Consider the following 25,922-nt stretch of genomic DNA (forward strand, 5'->3'; position numbering starts at 1 on the left):
AATACACAGCTGTCTGTTCTGTGTTGGTGCCATCCAATTACCTGTATGTCAAGATAAAAAGTGTTTACCTCTGAGATACACCAGCCATGCAGGAACCTAGGGCACATGCCTAATCCCAAACCAGAATGTACACATAATTTGTGTACATAGAGATATAATACAGCAAAACCCCTCTGTATGCAGATGAGATGCTGTGTCCTTGGTTGAAATCCAGCCTGGAAGCACACATCCTTTCTCCCCGAGGTGACAGTACAGCACAATTGTTCTTGAAACCAGCACCATGCAGAAGAGGTTTGTACCTGGCACTAAGAGTTACATGGAAACTTACCTGGAGGCTCGTACATAATATCCATTTTTAAGGCTTCACAAATTCTCTTTTCTAATCCACAGATAACATTTTGACCTTACTAGTATCCCTGATCAGCACATCATGATACACAGTACACATTCATATGGGAAGTGACAGGCTAATGATTATATGTAGCATTACTGCTGACATACACCCACTTTTACAGACTGATACCCTGCTTAATGCAACTAGTGCCTCCTCCCAACCCAGCCCCCAGCAAAACAGAGAAACCTGGACGATTCTGGCTTTCTAAACTTGTCAATATACTGTGTTATCATTTTTTTTTTTAGTTTCCATAAGTTTCATCACAAATGATTAGTAGCTTCAGTTAGAGAAAGCAGAAGAAACCAAACACAGAGGAAGCTCACCAGAGTAAGTTACATATATTAACATTATTTTATCCACACAGGTCAAGCATTGCTATTTTGATAAAGCACTACAGGCTATTAACAGCACACTTAAGTTAACCACATGGTAAACCTTAGTCTTGGCTTTTAAAAATAATGCAAGTAAATTCAACCCAGTTCACTGCCAACACAGAAACACAGATAATTTGGAAAAATGACATACCATGAAAAGTACAGATAGTAGTAGTAGATAGGTAGTGCCGAACCAAGATGGTAGCTAGGTCAACAAAACATCTAGGGATAAATCTCTCCCTCCCACTAAAGCAAAACCAAACTATATCCCCCTAACTGAGCCAAGATGTTGTAAGGCAGCCTGCAACATGTTCACCAGATGCACGTTGACCTTCATTTAAGAGGTATGTTTTCCTACACAGGTACAACCACTGGCAGAGCTTCCTCCAGCCCCTGAGGAACCTCTGCTTCATCCATTACTCTTATATCACACAGACATCAGCTGTTTCTATAAAGCTCTCTCTTCTGGTGCTCATGTCTCTTTTCTCTAGAGGTGATAAATGACTCTTCTTCCCAGCTAAAAGAATCCCGTGGAAAGTCCTGAAGATCTAAAGCCATTTCATGCCGCAGGATACTATTGTCATTTTGCAGCATACTTAAAAAAGACAGGTATTTCAGAAAGCAAACAGAAAGACAAGGTCCCAAGAGCAAAGCCCTTACTAAATTTGAAAAGGTAAAAATCAGAAGAAAGTAATGAAAAGTTGGGGCAGGATGAACAAAGGGATTCAAGGAGCGATGACAACAGTGGTAGTAAACATTACAAGTATCAATGCCTATCAGAATAGCCCCTCTTCGTTCTTTAGGAATTTACTGAAGGAGTACAGATGAAATATTTTAAATGCTTATGATTAACAACAATATAATTATTAGACAGATATGCTTTGATAGTACCGGGGGATGATTGTGATCAGGATCTCTAATAATAGATTTTTGTGTAAACAGGAGCATAAAAACAGTCAGTGTGCCATATTACCAGAAAAGGATCTACTTGCTTTATACTTTAAAAAAGGAATACAGGGAAAACTGAACTTTATTTTTAAAACATATGTCCTTTAGAACACGTACATTCTTTGTTCATGTAATTGAGCATTCATCCTCTCTTCCAGTGAGGACAGGAGCGTTACAGGGTTTTATAACAGATAAGAGCTGCTGAATGGTGACTAAGGCTAGGACCATCCATGCAAACACTGGTTATTTATTTTCATTGTCTGTTTGCTGTGACAAGACATTGAGTTTCAGAGGACAGCTCACCAGCTGCGCATTTTGTGAGCTGTGCAGGAACCAATGAACCTTGCCTTTTTATTTCTTTGAAAACAGGAAAAATACTAAATTGTTGCAGTCTGGCTTATATTGCCCATCAGCAAAACCAACTTTTGTGGTTTGGAAAAATCAACATGCATCTGTCACAGTGCATGACACAAGGTCACAGAGTCAATTTAGTTAACTGGATAATGTGTTACCGGAGCCTTAGGCATACAACCGTCTTATCACAATGAGGAGGCACTGAGAATCAGCACAGGGAAAATAAAGCATGTACCATCCTCTCCAATATTAAGAACTGCTCATAGTACAGAAAACTAAATACATTTCACATTGCAGTCAGTGCAAGGAGATATATAAATTTTAATAGGATCCCGTTCTTGAGTTACTTTATTGCTCTGCTCAATTAAATGTTATTTAGTGATTCACCACTTACAAGGGTATTATATATCATTCTTACTCCATTGACTTCAGTGAAGCTTCTACTGATAACTAGTTCCAAGGAAAACTATTTATTTCCTGCGTAAGGCCTAAGTATCAGCAAGCTAAAAGTAACAACTAAATATAGCAACTGCTATGCTGTTTTTGCAATTCCCGCATGGGGAGATTCAGGTTAGCCCATCATAATTGTTTACACCATTGATACTGGTTTAACTGCTAAGCAGCCCAAGGATGAGGACTATTTCATGTAATGACTGTATTTCCATCAAAGCTGTAGCGACCTGCCTGTTGCACTTTCTTGGGGCATTTTATTTTCAACTGTATCCATCGTACATTACTGTTACAGAAGAAAAGATGAAGATTCTGGATCATCAGATTAGGTGGTGTGGGTGAATTGCTGAAACAGTCATGTTTGTTCCTGTATTGTAGCAGGTTATTCCAATACTCACTCACCTTCATGTTTCATCCCTTAACACACCTTAACTCTACTCATTCTCAGTCTAAGAAATAAGTAAAACTGATGACTCCTTGTCTTGGGCACTGACTCTTTGCCCAGAACGCTTATTTCCAAAGATCACTCTCAGGCTTTTGCATCTCCTTGTATCTGGCAGTTAAAGCAATGATTTCACTCTGCAGTTGGGACCACATGCACGAGGTCAGTCTCCACAACTCAGCTTTCAACTGCTACCTGTTGCACCAAAGTAACCTGATCAGCCATGTTGGCTATCAGAGATATTTGGTTTCAACATCAAATTTTCCATCAGACAAAAATATACCATTCAGCCCTGATGTACAGTTAACCACTTGGGTAAAAAAATGATAATAAGCTGTAGATACTCACATCCCCATGCTATCTAATGCTAACAATACATCACTTTGTTTTCTCATTGAATAAAAGCTGCTTTTTTCAAGTGCTCTTTTTTTACAAACTCGTTGCCTCACATGAGCATTACCAACAGCCAGTCTGCTTTCAATTGACATGAAACTGTTAATACAATGAGTAGATTTCCAGTTTGTAGGAACATTGTGATAATATTTACTTACCTTTGTGTTGGAAATTTAAATAAAATTGCATGCATCATCATTCGTGAGACACTTTGGGAACCATGCAGGCATGTGCACCAACCCAGACCATGTGCATTGCACTTCTGTGTGAGCTGTACTTTTTCTTCCCAAGCACCGTGGTGCTCTCTTAGGAGGAACCGGGGAGCACAAGCAAGGAGGCAGCAAAGTCTGCACCCTCTTGCAAGGAGAAGTAGTTGCTGTGTTACACACTACTGAAAGAGATTCCCTAGAGAGCTGAGGAATCTAAATGTAGAAAGCCTGACAAAAAGTACTGTAACTGAGAATCTAAGGCACAGAGAGATTAAAATACCTTGCCCAAAGCCTTTCCGGAAGATCGCATCAGAGATGGAAATTGAATCTAGCTCTCACAAGTGAGTATCAAACACAAGACTTATTTTTTTTTTTCCCTTTGAGCTACTAGCATTTCCTTATCACCAGAAATTTCATAAAGCTTGGCCACTGATCACAATACTTAAATGCACGTTTTTAAGGACATAGTGTCCCGCATACACATACTTGGCTTTCATTTAATTCAAGAGAAGCTGCACGTGCATACATCAGAACCACACATTAATTGTTACATTTGCAACATTTTAAAACAGATATGCCACACTAATACGCTTGCATTTATTTGTGCTATCCATACAAAGAAACAGACACTGCAAACCAAAGCCAGCAACAATATTAAAGTATCAGGTATTCATGTTTGGGAATGCACAATATTGAATATTGTATCCTGACAATACTGAAAAGGGGAAGGGGCTGTGAGACCATGAGGGAGGTTAACGCAACAGTCACTGCGGTGGATAAACTGAATGCATAACTCTCATTCAATAAGTCCTGCACGGGAGAACTAAGTATCTGGTAGGAAGCAGATTTCAACAGATAATGGAAAAGCAATGTACGCAGCGTCTAACCACTAAGCTCTGGAACTGGCTACCACAGGAGCTTGTGGGGGAGGACAGTATCAGCTGGTTCACAAAAGGATACACAAATTCATGGACGACAGATCCCTAATAGGATAGTAAAAGGACTGGGCAGGTATATATGCTTCTTGAGAGTCTAACAAAAAAAAAAAAAAAAAAAAAGGCGACACTCATCTACTTTCCTTGGCGAATGTACACTAAGCTAGATGTGTAGTTAGTGTAAATTTCATCTGTCCCCTGTGGCACCTCTATAGACAGATGTTCCTACCTACATGAGATTTTAGCTTTACTTGCTGTGGAAGGAATTCAACCTTCCCCGGGAATGCAGGCTTACATGGTTTTCAAGCAAAATTTCTGGAAGATGATGATGGAAATGGAATTCCTGAGGCAACTGAGCCCACATATGCTATTAGAAATAGCATGCCCTGGATCACATATAACCAAGGCTAAGCTCTGCAGCATCTATACATTGTTATTTTTCATAACTGGAAAATACGCATCCCACTAATTGCAATTATTTTCTACAGTACAGAAGTAAACTCATGGGAGAGGCTTTGCATGAGCGGCCCTAACTTGACGAGTATATTGTCACCTGATCTCTCTGTGTATGGGGGGGATTTGTACTTTGCTATGTGTGCAGTAATGATTCCATATGTGCTTACACTTCCTAAGTAATTTTTCGAGAAGACTGGAGGAGGCTTTAAGAAGCGCAAACATTTCACTTTTGAGTATGATTCTGGAATTTGTTTTTTTCTAGCCCATAGAAAACCACCTCAAGCCTCATTTTAGACTTCTGTCATAATATTTTCAGGCTCAAGACACAAGATTTCATTAATTTCTATATCATCAAGATCTGTTCCAATATTAAATAAGACAATCAGAAAGCTACTCATATGAGAAGACTACTCCGAGCCAAGACTTCAGGGCTTGGCTTTATTTCAAGCCCTAAAGAGATGTCTTAAAAAAAAAAAAAAACCAAAGAGGAAATTAAAATGCTCAAAATAAAGTTAAAATAATTCGGCTTTGCCTCCTGGGTAACACTTTCCTGCTTCCTATGGAAAGGCTCACTAAGAATCCTATATATATTCCTTATCCTGTTTCTTTTATGTATATGCTTGTCCTTCAACTTGTATGCCTCAAGACTGCTGCTTGCAAGTTAAGTTAAGCAGTAAAATTGGGATATATGCAGAGCCTTTAAAGTAAGTTGTGCTTGTCCACTAAGTCTGTGAAAACACTAGCATCAATTCCACCGATACTTTTAAAGTTTCATATAAAGTGAAGTGAAACACTAAACTTCTGGAGATCAAGGAATATTTCTCTAGAGAGAACTCTTCTCTAGAGGGGAGACAGTTCTCTAGATATGCCAGACAAGTCCAAAGGCAGTAAGAAAAAAATCCCTTAAACTGCTGGCTATCCGCTTGCTAATGCAGCTTGTCACACAGTTAATACTCATCACCATATTGGTTTCATGACAAGTTATACTCAACTTGTCAACAAAATCCGCATATCATCACTTATAATCACTAGGCTATCATATTTTTATTTTTAAAAATCTAAAAAAATTAAGTAAAACTCAACACAGGGAAAGGACACATTAAAAGTAATTTTTGTATTACTTCAATATGAATTTGTAGCTTTTTATTATAGTGTTTTCAGTCATATTTAATGGTTTATGCAAGCTCTTTTTACACAAGTGATGCACCAGTCTGCTAACTCTGCTAAGGACAAACCTTGGCTTCCTCGAGGAAGTTACCTATGCTCTCTGCAGAACACCAACGGAGAGGTGAAGCGGTGACCTGTTAAGCCTATCAGTCCCTCAGGCTATGAATACATTACAGGGCACCAATTGAGTCAAGAGAACATTGTCTTTTCCTTTCCAGAATTATAAGAAGCAATTATTAACTCCTGGTTTAGCTTTTTTTCTAACCTGAAGTTAACTTATTTGTCCCTTTTCTTAAAAGTGTTCCTCTGTCTTGCACGTTAAAAGCTAATGAAATGGTTCTTATTGAACCTAGTTATATTTACCATTGTAAACAACAACAAATTCTGAAAAAAAAAAAAAAATTTACTTTCCTTTACATGAATATAGGCTCTTTCCTAAAATCTTGTATAAAACATTATTCCTCAAATGTCATGATATGGCCATATAATCTTTATATTATGTTTCATTATACACCAATAAAATACCAAAACATCATTATGTAGTTTTTAAGCCCCCTAGCAGTGGACAAAATAAAAATTAAATCTTCATATAATTTCAAATGTAATTGGTAGATATAATAGGAGCCCAATCCAAAATCTACTGATGGAGATCATGCGAGTCTTCCCATTAACTTCCACATGCTTTGGGATAAGGCACCAAGATAAATATTAGCAAGTGAAAGGAAGAGAAATGAAAACTTACCCATGAATTCAATTCCTAAATGGTCTGCTATACCCAAGAAAGCATGTAAAAGAAAACAGAAAAAAGAGACAGAAATGTTAGAAATAGACTAAAATGTAAATATCACCTTTATCATCACTGGTAACATTCAATACTTATATGGCAGACCTGCAGAACGCAACGCAGGAGCCCACTGTGTGGGTACTGGTCAAAAAGAAAAGCAGAACCCTGCCCTTTGAAGGGCAATCCTAAGACAGGAATTTAGGGCACTGAGCTGTCACAAAAGGGAAGTGTATTTGGGGAAGGACATGAACACCTTTACTCATTATATTTATATTCAACTGAAGTGCCTCAAGCCAGCTACCTACAGGAATTTCATTTTCTCTTCCTCCTGAAACTCCTCTCTCAACATGCCAACTGTTATCATTAGTTAGACAAGGTTCTTGCTTTCATTTTCTCTGACAGAGAACAAAACCTAAAGAGATGAATAGAAGGCTCTTCCAGAGTTTTGCAGCTCTCACTACAGCACAGTGGCCACACTTGCAGCCAATGTGATTGCACAACTGCTATCGGTCGTGTAACAGAAAATCTGACTTCAGGGAAGAGTAGCCATGGTCCCTACTTAGCCACCTGACTGATATGATGCAATAATTTCAAGACATTTAGAACTGAAGCAAAAATTTTAATGTTTTTAGAATATTGACTGAATTTGCGATATGGATTTTAAAACATTTCAGGACCCTTTTTTCACATGAAAAATTAGGATATGATATGTCTCTAACAGACAGATGTTTTAGTGCAAAGTAGATTTAAATTTATATAAAACGGTAATTTTAAGTACACAGGAGTTATGTTTAAGTTGATATGTGATTAAAGAATAAAAATCTCTCCATCCTGCAGGGACAGAGCAACAGAAAAAATGGTAACTGACTTTTCAGAACGGACGTGTAAGGAGTAGTACTTTCAAGTCCAAACTGAAACTGTGGAAGGCCAGATGTTCAGAAAGGCTGCAAAACGCAATTCTCTTCTACGCTAGGCTTAAAATATTTTGCTTTTCCATGGGAGGTAATAATTTGCATTATAAAGAACAAAGAAGGATTTTTTTCTGAGGAAAATGCAATATTTTCCTTTAAAATATAATAAAAGCAAAATATTTTAATTGTGTTTGTCTTCCTTTCAATTTATAGTCACAGTTCCTTAATACAGAACAGATTAATACATGATTTTGCCAAAGTTTCCGAGAGCAGTGTGTGTGGAGAGGAAGGCAGTAGGGAAAGAGCAGGAGGGTTACAGGAAAGACAGAAGACAACTGATGTTTTGATGGCTCAAAACACTCGGTCCCATTGCAACTTTCAAAAGTCCACTTAAGAACTATACGGCAAAGTCAAAAGAAGTTTTTCCAACATAAACCAACAGTAATTTTAAACACTTTGTCATATGAATTGTCAGCTCTGCTACCTGTGACGAGAATGTGAAATATTTGGGTTTCTCTTGAAAATACTGGGAGTGATTTACCTTTTGCAACCTTTCAGTCCTTCCAGGAGGAGGCATTGAGTGTCAGCTTGCTCAGTTCACTTAGCATACAAATCTATATAATAGTTGCTAAACTCCATATTTATCTCCATGCAGAAGACACAATATGCATCTCAAAAGAACATAAGATGTGCTATGCGGTATAAATACCTTATTAGCATGGTGTTTGGACAGGCGCAAATCTAGTGACACCCAAATGAATCTTTCTTTTTGGTATTAAGTACATAACTCAAAACCATACATATATGTATTCCACATTACAATCTTCTAATCTGTATTCTTGCATTCATGTACAACTGTCATGTACAAACATCCCTGGTACATTTGACACAGGGATATATTTTTTTGTAAGAGCACGAGACCAGAAATATCAAAAGTGCATTCAACATACTATATTTGCAGAGATTTGTAACTTGGGTTTTTTCCTCTAATTCTCTGTACCTGTGAAATCTGCAAATATTATCTGCGTGCAATTCACACCTTGCATCCTTCTGTAAACTAGATCAAGATGCAGTCACCAACTGCTTACTTTAAAAAATGATAATGGAGATTGAAGCACTGTAATCTGGTCTCCAAGAAGCTAGGGATATTCACACATGGAGCAAGATCATGCAACATCATCTTTTTAAGTCTATGTAGAACAGCTGATAAAACAATCCTCCTTTCCTAACTGGGCTATACATATTCTCTACATGTTTTCCATTTGCAGCCTGCAACCTCCTCACTGGGTTCACCAACATGGTTAAAAGCCACTTCAAAAAGCGCGTGCAAAATGCACCTTTCCTTTGAAAAACTGGAATAAAGGATTTTAGTTCATCTTTGAGTTGTTTATACCTAAGTGAGAGTCAAGGGTATCTGTAGGCTTCCTGGGAAATGTGTTCAACTGGAGAGGGTGAAAACATGTCAGGTTATTTATTTTAAATACCTCATGTGCCTGGAAAGCAACTTCTGCAACCAGCATAATATATACTGCTGACAAAGCTGATTTACGCAGATTATGATGAAAGGATGTCTAATGGGAGAAACCTTTACAGTAAAATATCCAAGCTGCCAATTTATATCATTAAGCATAGTTCAACAAGCTCTCTATGAGCAGCTATCTGGGAATAGAAAATAATAAAGTTATAATTCTTGTGGATTCAGCTCACACTGGTACTGGTGCAGCCCTCTTGCCCCGCTGCCGTAGCATATGTACAATGGCAACAGCGCCCAAGCCTGGGAGCTGACCTCTGCGCTCACCCTCGTGTTTGGGGAAAGGACGCTGCACCAGAGCCAGAAGCGGCAGAAGAGCTGTGGCCAGGAGACGGCAAAGGCAGCTCGGATGGGAGCCAGGCTAAGCCTGCTGCCTGCACAGTGGGAAATGCCACAGGTGACAGCAGCGCCTCAGGGACTATACATTGCAAACAGGTCTTCCACCCCACCAGGTATCATGCAAGCACTGCTCAAATGCAGTAAACCATGGTTGGTGGTTTGGATTTTTTCCTCCCCCCACCCCGCCCTTTTGTAAGTGCAAAAAGACAGTCTGTAACACAACCATTCTCCCTTCCCCTCGTTCCCTGGTTTGAGTGTCAAGCCTCTGTGTTTAAAAATCAAAAGACAATCTGATCCCAGAAACAATGGCACTACTTGGACTGCTCTGAGACTTCAGAAGCAAAAAGGAAAAAAAAAGAAAACACCCAAAAAAACCCCACCAGAACAAAATCCTCTTAAGAGCCTGAATGTTCTCACATTCTTCCCTTCCTTTCTCCCCTCATTGCAGAAATTCAGCTGCACTCACAAGTTATCAAAACCCTAAATTTGAAACTTGTTTTCCTTAATACAAATATGGCTCCTGCAGCAATGGCGTTTACCAAAGCGTTCAGCATATTGAATCTGGGTAACAAGGCAAGGAAAGGTGCTAGAAGAAATGTCAGCAGTCCTTAATCATACCCGTTGTTTGGCTCTTAATGTTTTTACCATTCTAAGATGTTTACTCCACTAGCTACAGGAAAAAAACAAACCAAAACAACAAAATACCAGAAAAAACCAAACCCAAACCCCACATCTTCTCATGTGAAAAAAAATTAGAAAAGGCAAGGAAAACGACTGCTTCCAACCCCCAAGCCCTTATGTGAGCTGGCCCCTGCCAAAGGCCACTTCCAAGGCCCACACACACCTTTTCAGAAGGCAGAAAGTGAATGCTGGCTCCCTTCAGCACAGGAGTGACTGGACTCTCATACAGGTAAAAAGGGTCAGAAACCTCCTTGCTGGAAACATAGCGGTGAGACGAGTCCCCAGCACTCCCAGGGCTGCTCTTCCCCCCCTGCACCCAGGGATGGGGAGAAGCACGTGGAACAGGTTATGACCATCATCGGGTTGCCCCTTGGTGACCAAGCATCAGTCCAGCAGTTACTCTCACTTGCACTGCTGTTGTGAAAATAAATGATTTTGCAAGCTCCAGTTTTGGAGATGGATTTCCCCCCCTGTCAACAACAGCAAGAATCTCTCCCAGCAGGTCCATATCAGAGACAGACATGGCACAGGGAAGCGAGCTGTGGTGGTGACCTAAGACTGAACGAAACACAAAAATGTAAAGTATTGACCCCTAACATGCCACAGCGTAACAAAGGACTGTTATATTGCTATACGGTCATAATATATAAATGATAAATTGCCTGCAGAGCACTTCCTTGGACACAGTGAGTGCAATGCCATGTAATTCACCATCAAGCAATGCAGTTTCTTTAAGGACTCAGTTCAACAAAAATGTATATGAGAACTATTAACGTGCTGAAGCATGGGCGCTGCTCCACAAGATGGGGTCATTAACCAAATAATGCGACTGTATTTTATTTTTGTTATTGTGATTTCTTCTTTTTGGTATTGTTGTGTTCTTAGGAACTAATATATTTCTCAGACAGGAAGATTATTCACTTTTATATTTTATTTTATGACTATTTCTGTATTTTGTTGTTGATGTGGGAAAAATACTGTGCCTTATGGTCCATGCACTATGTGAATTTGTTGCTAGTATTAAAGCCATTTTAATTTATACTTTATGAATACATACACACCTGGGAATACTTGATAAGAAACAGAAGAGAAGATAAATTCGCACTCACTAATGGATTAATTTATTAGTGCTTCACAAGAACATGCAGCCTTGTGTCTGGATTGTGGTTTGCTGGGGCTTTTTTCTTAGTCATATTAAGATGGAGATTTTCCAGTTTTTCAGTTAAAGACAGGTTTCATTATCCCAGGTACATCCTTAGCTCCACTATGAATAGAAATATAAACTCAACATGTAGATCTCATTGATTTATAGAAGAAAAGTCTTGGACATGAAAATACTCATTTTATACCACCACAGACATTTTAATCTGTTCTAAGGATAAGTTGACTTTGGCATGAAGGAGACAGCTTTAGGAAATCAGTGCAACAGCAAAGTATTTTGCTCTGCAAATGAAATTTATCAGTTCCAATATACTCATAAGATTTGTTAAATTGTCCTTGGTAGATTATTGTCTTGAACAGAAAATGCAACACAATAATATGCTGCAAGCTACCTTGGGACAGCTCAAGTACTCTGAACAGATTATCTGGCTGGAAGGAACAGGACAAAGTTTAACTCTTCAGTATTAGACCCATCAAACTTGGTCTGAAATGAAGAAAAATCCTTCCATTCAAAAGGCAGCTAGATTAGGATACTACCCAAATATACAAACTGCTACTGTCTTATCCATTATATTTTGTTATGTTTGACAGCACACAGTTATCAGCCTATTTGTGTATTTAATGAAGCTAAAACCATAGCTGGTTACATATATATATATATGAAAGTATATTATTTTTTGGTGCCTCATTTTCCATGTAAGCACACAGAGCTATGGAACAAGGGATTTCTCTATTCAGTAGGAAGGGTACATTGCTCCTGTTTTCTCTCCGACATTCACAGGAGCTTATCAGACTTAGCAAACTGGCCAAATGCTTTCAGAGGTTGGTTTGGGGTTTTTTCACTATCAAAAAGAAAAGCACCAGCATGTATTAATGTATTTTACAAATCTCAGTTATTAGAAAGCACAAAATTTGATTTTGTTGTTTGTTTTAGAGAGATTCTGGTGATTTGTTTCTGTAATTAATTTACACAAAAGTACTCTTCACAACATTTTTTTGGAGTGTGGAAGAAATGATTGGGATGGTTCAGGGGAATCAGAGACATAAAATCAAGATAGTTCAACTACTGATTTTTCAAAGCTTCTTCACTGAAAGACATGATAGAAATTTCTCTCTGTAAGACATTTAAAAATGGACGAAACTAAATCCAGAGAATGACTTTGAATAGACTAATACCTGGTACCTCCTTTTACCCTCTCTGACAAAGAGGACTATTAAAATTTTCCCAGATGTAAAATTCCCCTGGCAATAGGTAGGCTGTTCACTATAGGTTAGCTGGTGTAATAGTAAGTATACAGAATATATCAGTAATTTGCCCCACCTATGTCAAGACACAGTGATGAAAATCATACATACACACATCCCTTACAAGATACTTGGTCAGTTTTCAATGAAATTATAAATCACGGTTACAGAAATTATTACAAATTAAAAAAAAAAAAGAAAGAATGCCATAAATCTATAAAAAACTTCACAATCTGATACATTCTCAGTATAAACAATGAGAGAAGATTTACATTCTCAATTTATATACATAGGGTTAATTTTATTTTAAACCAAATTAAAATCCTCAATCTACAAAAATAAATATTGAAGACAACATCTAGAAGTTAATTGCTTTATCCATTTCTTTGTAAAGAAAAAAAAAAAGACAAAGGAGGAAAAAAACTAGACTTGCTATGAGTACTTGTATGGCTCTGGAGAGGCTATAGTTTAGCCTCAGGGCAGAATCCCCCCACCCACTATCAATTCCATAACAAAGGAACACTTGAAAAACATCCAGCAAAACCTGTTGTTATATAAATAATACACAGTGCTGAATAATGGAATAAACTATTGATTTTCTTTCCCTTTGAATGACAAAAGCTCGTGGCTGTGGTTTACACCACCAAAGTTGAAAGATTGTTTCTAACTTCTGAAAATAATAGGAATGCTCCCATCTTCACAGGTTCAAGACAAGTCGGGAGTTTCAACTACTTACCTCATCTGTAGCATGCAGGCTCAGAGGATTAAGCTTGCCTCTTCTCTATCATTTTAAAACCTTAAATTATCATCTCTACAGCTAACAGACTAAGTTACTTCTCTTTGAGGCACTAGGTTGGATTTTAATGAAAAAAGTTAGTCTCAGCAAACAATGTAAGCAGTCTCTACTGATATCCACAATATTGTAAATCAGTACGGATTTTAACTCTAGGTTAATTTTTGTTACTATAGTTATAAATTCAGCAGAGCAAATAAGCATGTCTTTAATTTCAAATCTATGAATAGCCTATTGAAATTACCCCATTAAACTTACTAAATGTCTGAAGAACATGTTTAAGAATTTTACCAGATCCAGGCCAAAATATTTAGTGTTAGGTATCAGCCAAATGAAGCAACGTTTTATTTTTCTCGGAATAACTCACTGTTTTCATCAGAGAGAGGAGAGAGCAGGTAAATGTTAGATGCTGCTGCTATATGCAGATATATTTTTGCCGATTTACTTAACGTTTATAAATCAACAGAACTGCTCACCACATGTAAGAACTTTAATCCCAGAATACCAGCATGTAAACAGTAAGTCCACACAGAACGCTTTGTCTCCAGTCAGACAACTTGAAGATGCTTTCTTATTTTATTTGCTAGAAATGTAATGCTGTTTCCATGAAAATTAGTAACTACATCAAATGGAAATGAAGCTGCCCATATAGAGCCTCATAGCTCATGGTGACAAGGTAATTTATGAAGTTTTCTCTAAATATGTGTTGAAAATGATAAACCAATGTGACCACTCTGAGATCAACCTCCTCCCCTGCCGCAATGAGACTGCAGTAAACATTGCACATTATATCCTGGTTACTTAACTGCCGATATTAGCATCAACTGTTACAACCAATGATTCTGCTAGATATTCCTAGAAAAATCAAGATTTCTCTGATATTCTGCAGTTTTGACAGATCAGTAAAACCCTGTATTAGCATTGTAATTGCAAAAAAATAGTAAATTTTCTTTTTGTTCCTGTTCATTACTGAAGCCTATCATCTGCTGTAAAGTCTCTCTTTTTTTTTTTTTGTCTTGGCTCCATATATCACACTACTTTTATATTGCCATCTAAAAGTCCAACCTCACAGACCAGGATCTCTGACTGTGCTAAGGACTACACAAAGAGAAAACACCAACGTAGCTATTTGACCTATTTTTACAATTCTGAACTGTTTTCCTGGGCTTCTGCAGCAACTATGACAATGACTACACTTGTCCCACAGTTGCAATCACGTAGTAGGTGATTATGGCACTGTCACAACTGAGGAACCATCAGGAGAATTAGGCTATGGAGCAATATATTCTTCTATCCTTCTCAGTATCATTAACACAATGGTTCCCACAGAGCTGAGACTTGCACTGCATAAAATCCTGGTCCCATCTCTCACGACTGCTCCAGGTTTGCACAGTGGCATCATGCTGCCTCTGCAGATGGGCTTGCCTTTATCTGCAAGAATGCTGGCAACTGGGTTTGAACGTATTTATCTAAGCTGAGCTTAGATGTTTTAAGTCATTAGGCACTTCCCCCGAACTGCAGCAGCAATTGGCATGGTTAGTCATGCAGAATCCTTTGAAAACACCAACCTCTACACTGGAGAAACTGGTCCGTTCCCTATGTTGTGACAAGGTCTCATAAAGCTAGATAGGAGAGGGGAGCAGAATCGTATTTTTTTTGTCAAAAACCAGAAAAAAGTACAAACCATACCCCAAAAGCATATTCAGTACTTTCAAAACATATGGTCTGGAAAGTTTTTGGAACCATGTATGAATTAGATTATTTATCTTGTCATAGGCGTGAAAGATTTCACTTGACTGCAGTGTTCTGTGGGAGAAAGAATCCTCTTCTGGTTAAATAAATGACACAAAATGTCTATTAAGGTAGAATAAGTCTATGAGTTTCTTAGAAATTACTGTAGGGATTTTTGCACTATTATGTCCAAATGAGTATTTGACAATATGGGACTGCAAAATATAACCAGCCTCACAGAAACATTAAAGGAATTGCTAATAGCTCCCTCATCTTATGAACATATGACATTTAATAAACATTTCTCATGGTAAATGTTACTTTATTCCTTCCACAGATCATTAAGCTGTCCTTCACTTGCCTACTACAGGAAAATGTTTCAGATGCAATCGTGTTTACTGCTCTCTATAGGCACAGAAAATTTTGTAAGTTTTTGTCAATTTCTTAAAACCTAATTACTTTCTTCAACTTTAGGACAAAGAATGTACATCAATTTGTGAAAAAAAAATATAGCTTTATTCCCTAACGCACCAAGTAATTTAGTTCAACCGCAGTCAAAAAACAAACCGGCAGCAGCAGTGTACAGGTATTTACACCAAGATTTTTGCAATATTGACTGAAAGTCTTAATGGCCATGAAGTATACATCTCTATTCTAATGACAAGAAAGTTGCCATATTTATTTATCTCCATATTTAGCTGCCTAGATAACCGGTCTGAGTTTTGCACAAAAGGACTTGGGAGACTCTTTCTGTGTTTCAGGCTCAGATGGTGATAAAAGGGCATAAGCTTTAATCAAAATTTTCCCGATGTTTGTGCCGTTTGCTGCCTTATGGACTCGCTGCTCTCCTGTGCAATAGGTACTTCTGTGTGTCAGGCGTCTTTCAACCCACCTTCCTGAACCATCAAAAGTTTATTAACACCAAGATCTCCAATGTTCTTCCAAGTCTTACTGAGAGTCCTTTCTCTAGGAAATCAGGCATGAAAGTCCCTTTAACACCTCAGATCCAGCTGCCGGTGAGCAATCCACATGTATATGGTGCTCAAAAGGGTTTTATTTAAGAGAAGTTGCTCTTACCTATGTAGGTCTCCCCTATTTAGTGAGGAAGAAGAGAAGCATCCCTCCTTTTTGTTATTTCTTCCAGTTTCACAGGGCCATATACTTGAAAGCTTTAAAGAACTTATTGCAGTGAACTTTATCAGAAAAGAGCATTTGTCCAACATCTCTTATGATTCAATGGAGGAAATACTGAATGTCAGTTCACAAAAATACTCCCATTACCGTGGAATTCTCCTGTATCTGCAAGAACAATATGTATAAGCAAGCGGACAACTCTGAATATAGGCACATCTCCCTTTTTTTGAATGCTAACTCCCTCTCTATTCATTTTACAACTCAACTAAGAGTGTGATTTTTTTTTTTTTTTTGAAAGCTACTGCGTGTTTGTTGACTGTCATGGTGTGCAAACCATGCACACACACAACACTGCTTCCACTACATTTATGCAGTATGTGGTATTAAACATTAGAGGGACAAAAGTTCAGGTATAAGTGGCTTGCTAGAGAAACTAATGGGGTTTAGTTTTGGCTTCTTTTTGTTACTCAGGAAATGTCTATCAAAAAACTTTGCGATTCCACCAAAACATTTGAGCAGTGACATTTTATTTAAAGCTGGTGAATACACAGACCCTTAAGGTGATTATTTTACTATATAGTGTTTTCAGATTCAAGGAAAGGCTCCTTGAAGGACAGGAACACTTCAGTACTCCAATTTGATTGCTCTTTCAAGTCACCTACAAGTTGCCTTCCCCAAACCGTGTCCTGTGAGGTTGGTGCACTGTATGAACAGTCTTAATGGAAATATACTGGTAATTGTCAGCCTATTTATGGTATCAAACCACAAACAGCAGATGGGAGCAGAAGAGCTCCATTTCTCTCTAAGTTAAAATCCTTTCTTGACATCTGGGAATAATTTGTTCAAGCTAATCAGTATTAAGCCAGGTATGCTGGAGAAGCACGCTGATTCGGCCAACAGCTCTGCGGTGTACAGAGCACTGCGTCTGAATCGCAGGATTTTTGAAGTGAAATAGTGGTGAGTTATTTGTTGAGATGTGAAAACTACAGAGTTGAAGTATATTATCAAGGTGCCAAGGAAACGCGTCTCTTACCTGGAGCTGTAACAGTTCAAATGGTGCCATTTCTATTTGACTGTGGGCGTTGGCACACGTGCCCTGACAACATCAGACCAACTTGTGTTTATGAACCCACAGACAGTATACTAAATAAATCGCCATATCATGCAGTCAGATATAGACCGTGCACAAGGAACCATGGCTTTTTTCCATGCCTAAGCTGCCTTGTTTATGGAAAGCTTATGGAAATATATTCTGCTTAGAAGCCACTAGCTAATAATGTAAACAAACAAGTAGCAGCAAAAATGGATGGCAAAAAATGACCATCAGATCTTCCTCACAGAGTCTGAGCATCTTGTGTAATTTTAGATACCTGACATGAATTTATGACTCTCATATGTAGGTAGCAATCTGAAAAATTATTTAATTGCTTTCGTGTTTGAATACTGTAGGTGTTCAAATTCTTTACTACTATCAATACATTAAAACAACATTAACTACTATAAATAGATATAACAAAGGTGGTCTAAAAAGGTCAATGATTGGGATGGATAATACGACTCATCCATGAGATTTCAAGCAGACATAGAGCTATGATAAAAAGAATTTTTAGCTGCTATCAAAAGCAATAAAAAAATAGCATGTTGGAAAGAAAGCGTATGATGTGCACACAACCTCGAATCACCTACAGCGAGAGCAGCAAAATTAAAGCTGCTGTTTGCCCCCATTTGTGTATGGTGATACACTGCAATTAATTGTTACGAATATAATGTGAGAATAGTGCCAAAGGGCCCTATATATAGAAATATTAAACTCATTGAACGTAATCACTCTGTCAGAGCCATTCAATCAAATGAATTGCTTGTGCATGGATCAGATATAAACAAAAACAACCTGAAAGGTACCTATATGCTGATACCTGCAGCACTGGTGGTTTGCATCTGGTCCTCAAGCCAACTCACAAATTACTGCAGCACCCCACACAGAGCAGCATATGAAAAAAAAAAAAAGTAAAAAGGAACAGAATTTGTTCTGTGACCTTCATAGACACAAACCATTATTTAGAAGCTAGGCAAAGAGGTTTAGATGAATGTGGAGCTCATTCGTTAAGACTTCACAGAAAAAGGCAACAGCCAGTATGAAAGACTGGAAGAGCCACTATGGGCCTGCCCTCTGCGAGACACCTCAGTGACACCTGTGCTTAGGTGATTGAAAGTGCTCGTTTTCTTTCTTCTTGTTTCTTCTCCATAATACAAACATTCAGGGGCCTCAAAGAATTTAATAGTTCCCAAGAAATTTCAGAGAACCTTTCCCCATCAAAGGTCTTTTGAACTACTCTTTCGTTCCAGGATTAAGATACAACTTTATCTTACGTTCAATTAGATGTTAACAATATTAAGGAATTCAATGTTTCCCTTTTAACACCTTTCTACTAGGACATAAATTATTTTGACAAACAAAAACAGGGCAAAAGGAAGGTCTGGATTCTTTTCCAGGTATGTCAGTAGGTAAATGAGTTCTGTAGAATGGTCTAGAAAATGGAAATAAGATAAAATAAATAAAATAATGTTATCACCTGCTTAGAGTTTGTTTTGTTTGTTTTAAATCAGTAGGCCTTTGCTCAGAGCAAAGCTGTGAGATCAAGTCAAAACTTTTTACTTCTCTGTGGGCTATTCAACTCCCATGAATTATCAATGTGGAAAGGCGAGTTTGCCTTTTCCATGCTTCACTCCACCTCTGCACCTTTTTTCACAACTGGAGCAACTCACAAGCTCTGCAAAGCTGCTCAGCCAACACGGCAGGTAACACACTGCTGGGCAGGTGTGGCTCTGTGAGTACTGACCCACTGCAACTGCAACTCAAGTGGAGGGTAAACACTGTCACATATGCACTACAGAGGGTAGGTAAATACCTAGGTGGGATTAAAATGTATTAATTGTTCCTGTACTGTCCAAAGCATTTATATCTCTAAAAAGTAAATATAAAGCAAATATAGAAAACATCTGTTTTTTCTCTCATCATTGGTGAATTAGAGCCAGGAGTGTGGAAATCATCCTTTACATGAGATCTAAATTAATTTTGAACCAAGTTCTGTGCAAGAGGAAAAGGAGTGAACACTACTACAGCTTCAACTAATACAGTCTTTGGATAATCTGCTACCCAGATGAAATGGAGTGTCCCCCCTTGAAACATACTAATCTGAGAAATTAGATGTGTGTGCGGTCATGAAGTAAGAACTAGTGCATCACGCATGTAAATCCCAATAAAATCTCTAGACAACATTACTAGCAATTTCCAGGAGAAATACAGGACACATTACCAAAAGGTATTCTCTTTTTAGCAAGTCATAAAACCAAAGGTATATATGACCCAAGAAGAAGAAAATGCTTTCAAATTACAAGGGAAATACAATATATCAGCATTTCAGGAGGAAAGTAAACAATCCTGCTACCCGTGCACATTTAAATTTTATTTTTGCTAAATGAAACTGCATTATGAATTCATTAATTTACAAATACAGTTACATTGACCACAGCAAGGTGGGAAAATCTGTGGGTTATCAAATGGACTTGCATTTTATCTGCCAATACAGCCTGCTAAAATAGAGGCACAAATTGGCAGATGACCTCTCAACTGACAGGACTGTAATTACTGGGCTGGGAGCCTACATGAAAAATTCCTTTTTTACAGTGGCAATATTACAGAGCAAATAGTTATAAAAGTGTCAGACACACTGTAAAATGTTCACAAAGCTTAATACAGTGAAGGGAAAAAGAGACAAAGACACACTTCTATTGTGATTTCCAATATATGTATACTTTACTCGAGGGTCAGAATTTCAGGTACAGAATAAGATCAGGTAGGAAAATTAACCTGAAAGATGGTGAAAAGATGCCAAAGTTGAGCAGCACAATTTTCCAGTGCCTGTTCCAAACCCCACTGAAGTAGAATTGCTGCTGACCTGAGAGGAAAACTGTGATTTCACAGCAAACTCTGGGAAGCTGAGTCTGTTAAGCTGAGTCTCGTCCAAATTGGGTTTTGGTTTCTTTTTTTAATTATTTTATTTTACCTGTATGCAGTCTCAAAACTGAGAAGTCCAGCTACCACCTCTTTTTCCTTTCTCTACACATCTATTTTACTGTCATGTTGGTGGCAGGATTGAGAAGGAGCTTTTAAAGGGCCTATACCATGGCATGAAGATGCCAGACAGCAGTGAAAACAACAGCCTAAGGTTTGTCTTCAGTGAGCAGATCCCACCCGCATCACCCTAACCCAAATTCATTCATCAGATTGTTAAACAAGGTAGTTTTTCTTTAGAGCATGTATGTGACAGTATAGGGACTGTATTGCTGCTTGAGCTGACAGCAGCATCAGAAACAGGTCTTTACATTTCAGAGTAGCTTTACAAAGGATCACTAAATATCCTGGAAATAAGCCGATATCAATGAAAAAGTACTTCCTACTATTGCTATAATACCATTACCTCTATCAGGTATGCAAATAAAACCGAAGTTTTTTCAGACAGGTTTGTGAAGAATTCAGTATTTTGTCTTAATGTCAGAGAACATCGTCAGCAGCAGCAATATTGTTTTCCTCAAAGGAAAACAGTTGTCCATTGCAAACTGTAGTCCCCTCCTTTTTTCAGTAGCTGTGCACTACATATAACTAACTTTCAAGAATATTTTAAGGTGAAAAAGCAGCTGTCTCTATTTTTCATTTGCCAAATGCACCTGCCATTGAGGATTAGCAATTCTCTTTCCTTAAATAAAACATTAAAGAGAGGCTAGCACATGGTTAAAAACATATTTAGGCATCTAAATACCTTTGTAAAATACAAAAAACAATACCTTTACCTTTGTAAAATAAAGCTGAAGTCACTTTCAAAATGGAAACCAGTCATCTTAGGCTCATATTTCTTAAGCTCTTCCGAAAATTTTATTTCTTTGGGGTAACATCTACATTGTACGAGAGACAAGTGACTCTTGCATCTAGCCTTACATTTGCGCATTCAACTAGTCAGCAAGGAGGTATATCTGCATGTAGCTATTTCAGCATGGAAGAACATCCACGTATGAATTATCACAGTCTAGGAACACCTTGTGGTCTTGCAGCTGGTTCTTCCATGACCTTGCTATTATTGCTCATGTTAGGTAGATCAGGTTAGCTTGGAGACACCTAGATTTGCTATGAGATATCTATTTTGCTAAGACGACTACTCCTACTTCTGCCAAACAGCTGCATTAGCAGAAAGGTAGCAGGGCACCAAAAGCTGGAGTGTGCATACTTACATGTGGAAAATTTCTACAGAGGTCCAGCAACCACGGCAGGAAGAAGGCAGGACATCTGAGTCACTTGTACCATCGTACTATTATGTTGACCAGCTGAGGTCTTAAACTTCTCTTAGGCTCTGAGGCACAGAACCTGATTTTTCCAACGTGTAAGAATTTTCTTTTGATTTTCAGTCTAAATTCATACTGTGCCAATTTAAACCCATTCATTCTTGTGCCAACGTATCTTTCAGCTTCAATCATTCTTGTCTTTCCTTTATATTTATCCACTTGACGTATTTATAGACCCAATGATATCTCTCTGACATATTTCCCAGGCCATCATTCTATACAGCTGTAATATCCAGACAGACACTGGAACATCTATCAATTACTGTACTAGATCAGCAATATATTCACTCAAACAATGAATGGTGTTCAAATACTTTTAAAAAAACTGATCACTGCCCCTACCATCACTTCCTACATTCTTATAAAACATAGCACGTGAAAAGAGCAAAATCCATACCATGTACCTATTGGTGCTGCCAGAATCACCAGAAAAAAACAAACACAAAAACAAAAAACAAACAAACAAACAAACAAACAAACAAACAAAGCCCACTGAGCAAGAATAAAAGAGGTAAAAAGCTTTGACTAGCACCTTTGAGTCAGACTCGTCAGGGAGAGGGGAATACAAGATCTGCCACTGAAAGTGCAATTTCATCCCAACAGGTACATTAAGGACTGTGCTGGCTGGCATGGCTGCTCGCCCCACTACTGGCCCAGCTGTGAGAAAACTGTCATAATGAATCTGGAGATTTTCCTTAAATCCCTTTTGCCTAGGAAGGAAATTTCTGCCCTACTAACTGAATTTTATCTAGAATTATTAAATGGAGACAACATTTTTAATAGAGAAAATGTGTTCCCATCATATTTGTGTGACAGCTTCTACATAAAATAAATCAAAACAGTTCAAGAAGATCTAACTCTTTTTCCATAACCAAGTTTTGCACTGAGGAACAATTTTCAGAATAAAAATCTTTTGGATTTAGAATGGAATATAAAATTCAAGACAGAGGTCTTAAGATTGCATTTCTAAAAGCAACTTTTACAAAATCATGTTGTGATAATTACAGGTTATGTATATATATAGTCATACATGAAACGCAGTCATACGCTGTGCTTTCCTCTGTCTTTTGTGTAGATGCTAAACACTGCTGCACATGACCATCATAATAGAAATACTTTTTTCTTTATTTCTTTTATTTATCATTTTTGCTGATGCTGTTTAGATTGTTTGGACAACTTACAATAGTAATTTTGATGTCTTGTTGACTTCTCTTCCCTGTTCAGTAGGCCATTTAAGCAAGTTTAAATACATGCACAGTAATTACATATGAGTTGTTAAATGCTTGCCTACCAACTGCCACAGTACCTGGAGAAGAAATGCTTGCTGAAGAATTAATACAAGTCGAGGCATGCAACATGAACCTCACTTCTGGAAGGTATTGTCAATCAGTGGTAGAGACATATATTAAGCACTACTGTAAGTGTGCTTACAGTACAGATATCTGTCCACAGAAGACAGATATGCCAAATGCCGTAAAAAAAAGGCACACAGCCCTAGTCTGCCTGGGTCACTGAAGTCAGCGTCACTGTGATGAAGTCTCATTAGCTGCTGTGCAATTGCACATTTTCATTTTCTTACAGTCCATTAGGCTGACTTTAACAAAATTAAACACACTTCAGGGCAAGTAAAACAAAATTAAACCCTTATACTGTTTATAAACATTTTCTTAAGAAATTGTGATTTTGAGGATAAACGTTTCTCTCTTGAGCAAACTAGAGACCATTCCTCCCAGTTCTCCCCTTTGGATGACCTCAGAACTGGGATGGGAGAGAGGCGAGGTATTTTGCTTCTATGAAACACATTCGTCAAAAATACATCGCGCCTAACTGGACATTGCTAAATGATACCTCCACCATAACAAGGGAAAATTAATCATAACAACAATAAAACAAATAAAACTCTACTGTGATGAATAAGATGAATTAGATTAATTAGCATGTATCTCAGCTAAGTTAATGTTACAACTATGTATCCTATTCACCGCCTTCCATCGGTTGTGCTAATTTCTGCTTTCTCTGCTACCACCATTAAATGCGAAGTATGTTAGGTCAAAGTATCATTTGCAGCGAATTATAAGGAACAAACCACGCATTTTTAACATTATCGTCTTTTAAGCATTCAAGATGATCAGACAGTAGGTCAGATATTGAATGACATAAATAAGACCTATTCATTTGTTTGACTTGCAGCACACAGGGATAGCTTACATTTGGATTTGATCTTCCACATGTTTTACAAATAAATGCATGTTTTGTCAAGTCACTGGTACCCATGACAGTTTTCTTCTCTTTTTTCAAAAACGGTGTTTATAGACAAATTATTGGTGTGGAGGATGTGCCACCAAGTCGGGACATTTAGTCCATTTCAATGGATGATATTTCTAGGCTTTAAAAATGACAGAGCGTACGTTCCCTGAGGGATGGAGCACTGGCTGGAGGTGTTACCAAAGCAGCTCTGAAAGACTGGGGTCCCTGAGCACCACGACACAGTCCCGTTGCAGCACAGTGTCCATTACGTGTGTGATAAACCAGTTTCAAAGAATTGAAATTCCAATCCATTTATTTTTGTTCTCTTTGTAGAAAATTTCTCTGACACAACTAATATATTCGATTTGAGGCCTTCGTCTATCGTGACCTAACCTGAGACGATGATGGCATTTTTCACAGGCCACTCAACATTTTGAAGTACGTGTGGTCTCGCTAGGATATTTATACTACTTCTCAAAGATTACAATACCAGCGTGATGAGAGTTAGAGGTGACACCATGTACATCAGCTGACAGCCAACAAAATGATTCCACATGGAAATCATTTTAATTCCAAATTGTCCCGGTGCTTTGTAATGAATTCATACAGGAAATCTGGGATCGAGGATCAGATTGTTCAGGCTCTGTTCTCCCTCAGTGCTTCTTCCCCTCCACCTTCTACTGTTTATTTGCATATAAAAAACCCACACTGGAATGTGGTTTACCACTTTTTTACATTTGCTAGTGAGAAAAATGTAGTATTTTAAGTGTCTGCAAAAGTTTCAGTGTCAGGATGCTCTGCTCTGCCATGAAATCACTCCTTTGTATAATCAAAGTTGAACAGCAAATGTGCTAAACACGAAAATGGACACCACACTTTATGCCTTGTCTTGTCAGACACTGTCCGACTCTTACTCTGAATTCTAAGAAAGAAAAACCAGAAGGCACTCAGCAGCGAGCAGCATAACGTGCTAGTACAAGCAGATTAAGTTCATCCCATTTGTACATGCTGGTCCTTTACTTTCAGGTAGCGTTTAATGTAACTGAAAAAGATGCTTTTGTAATTGTGATGGAAAGGTAAAACCTTTGTAATATTTTTGGATGGCAGTTTACTGTTAAATTGTGTATTTTAGTGCATTTTCATCTCAGAAAAAGAGGCTGACTGCTTATATTTTTTTCTCAAGTTATGCCATGAAGAAATATAATTTGCCTTTTAATAGAACCATCAAGGTCCCATTCTCTCCAGTTTACTATATAGATTTGTATGCCCCATACAAAAATGTTATGAATTTAATTGGAACAGACAGCATGACAGCATAATTTTATATAACTGTTTACAATTACTACAATGGCAGCTTCCACAGAGCTCTTGGTGATTTTTTCAAGAGCATTTGCAAGAATAAAGTATGTGTTAGAAAAAAAAAATAGTAATTTACTACAGCTGTGCAAAGTGGATTAAGGAAATCTATCAGCAGTGACACAGATATTTAGAAATGGGAGATATTTTGCTCATCTGAGCACAACTGTAAGATTTGGTGACATTAATAGCTTTTTTTTAATGGCTAGATTAGATAAAGTATTCTATTTTACCCTCAGATATATGGTACGTAAGAAAAAGGCAGACTTACAGGTTAGGAAAGTATTCTGGTTGTTGTTCACTTAAGGAGACGGTGAAATCAATTAGACAGAACCAAAGACCTCTGGTTCTCCAAAGCAGAGGAAAGCACACAGCGTACGCAAAATTTTGGCAAGTTATGCGAGAGAGAAGCAGTAAGACGCTATCAAAGGAGGAGTGTGAAAGGCAGAAAAATACAGAGTATAGGCCCAGGAAAAAGAGGTGGGAAAGG

The 25,922-nt window shown here is 37.9% G+C and overlaps 1 protein-coding gene across 3 annotated transcripts in view; it reads right to left on the reverse strand.

Annotated features, from left to right (window-relative positions):
- The window catches only part of NRG3 (neuregulin 3), a 422,606-nt gene that overhangs the window by 71,293 nt on the left and 325,391 nt on the right, over positions 1 to 25,922 (reverse strand). For 2 of the 3 annotated variants that reach the window (XM_087767347.1, XM_087767348.1), the window contains exon 4: positions 6,865 to 6,888. In XM_087767347.1, coding sequence (XP_087623473.1) covers positions 6,865 to 6,888 — 24 coding nt within the window. Of the gene's footprint in view, positions 1 to 6,864; positions 6,892 to 25,922 lie in introns of all 3 variants that reach the window. The other variant, XM_087767346.1, reaches the window with a different exon arrangement.

This window comes from Nipponia nippon, unplaced genomic scaffold, assembly GCF_047370975.1.
Source record: "Nipponia nippon isolate SJK-2023a ecotype South Korea unplaced genomic scaffold, ASM4737097v1 scaffold_3, whole genome shotgun sequence".
Classification (NCBI taxonomy): domain Eukaryota; kingdom Metazoa; phylum Chordata; class Aves; order Pelecaniformes; family Threskiornithidae; genus Nipponia; species Nipponia nippon.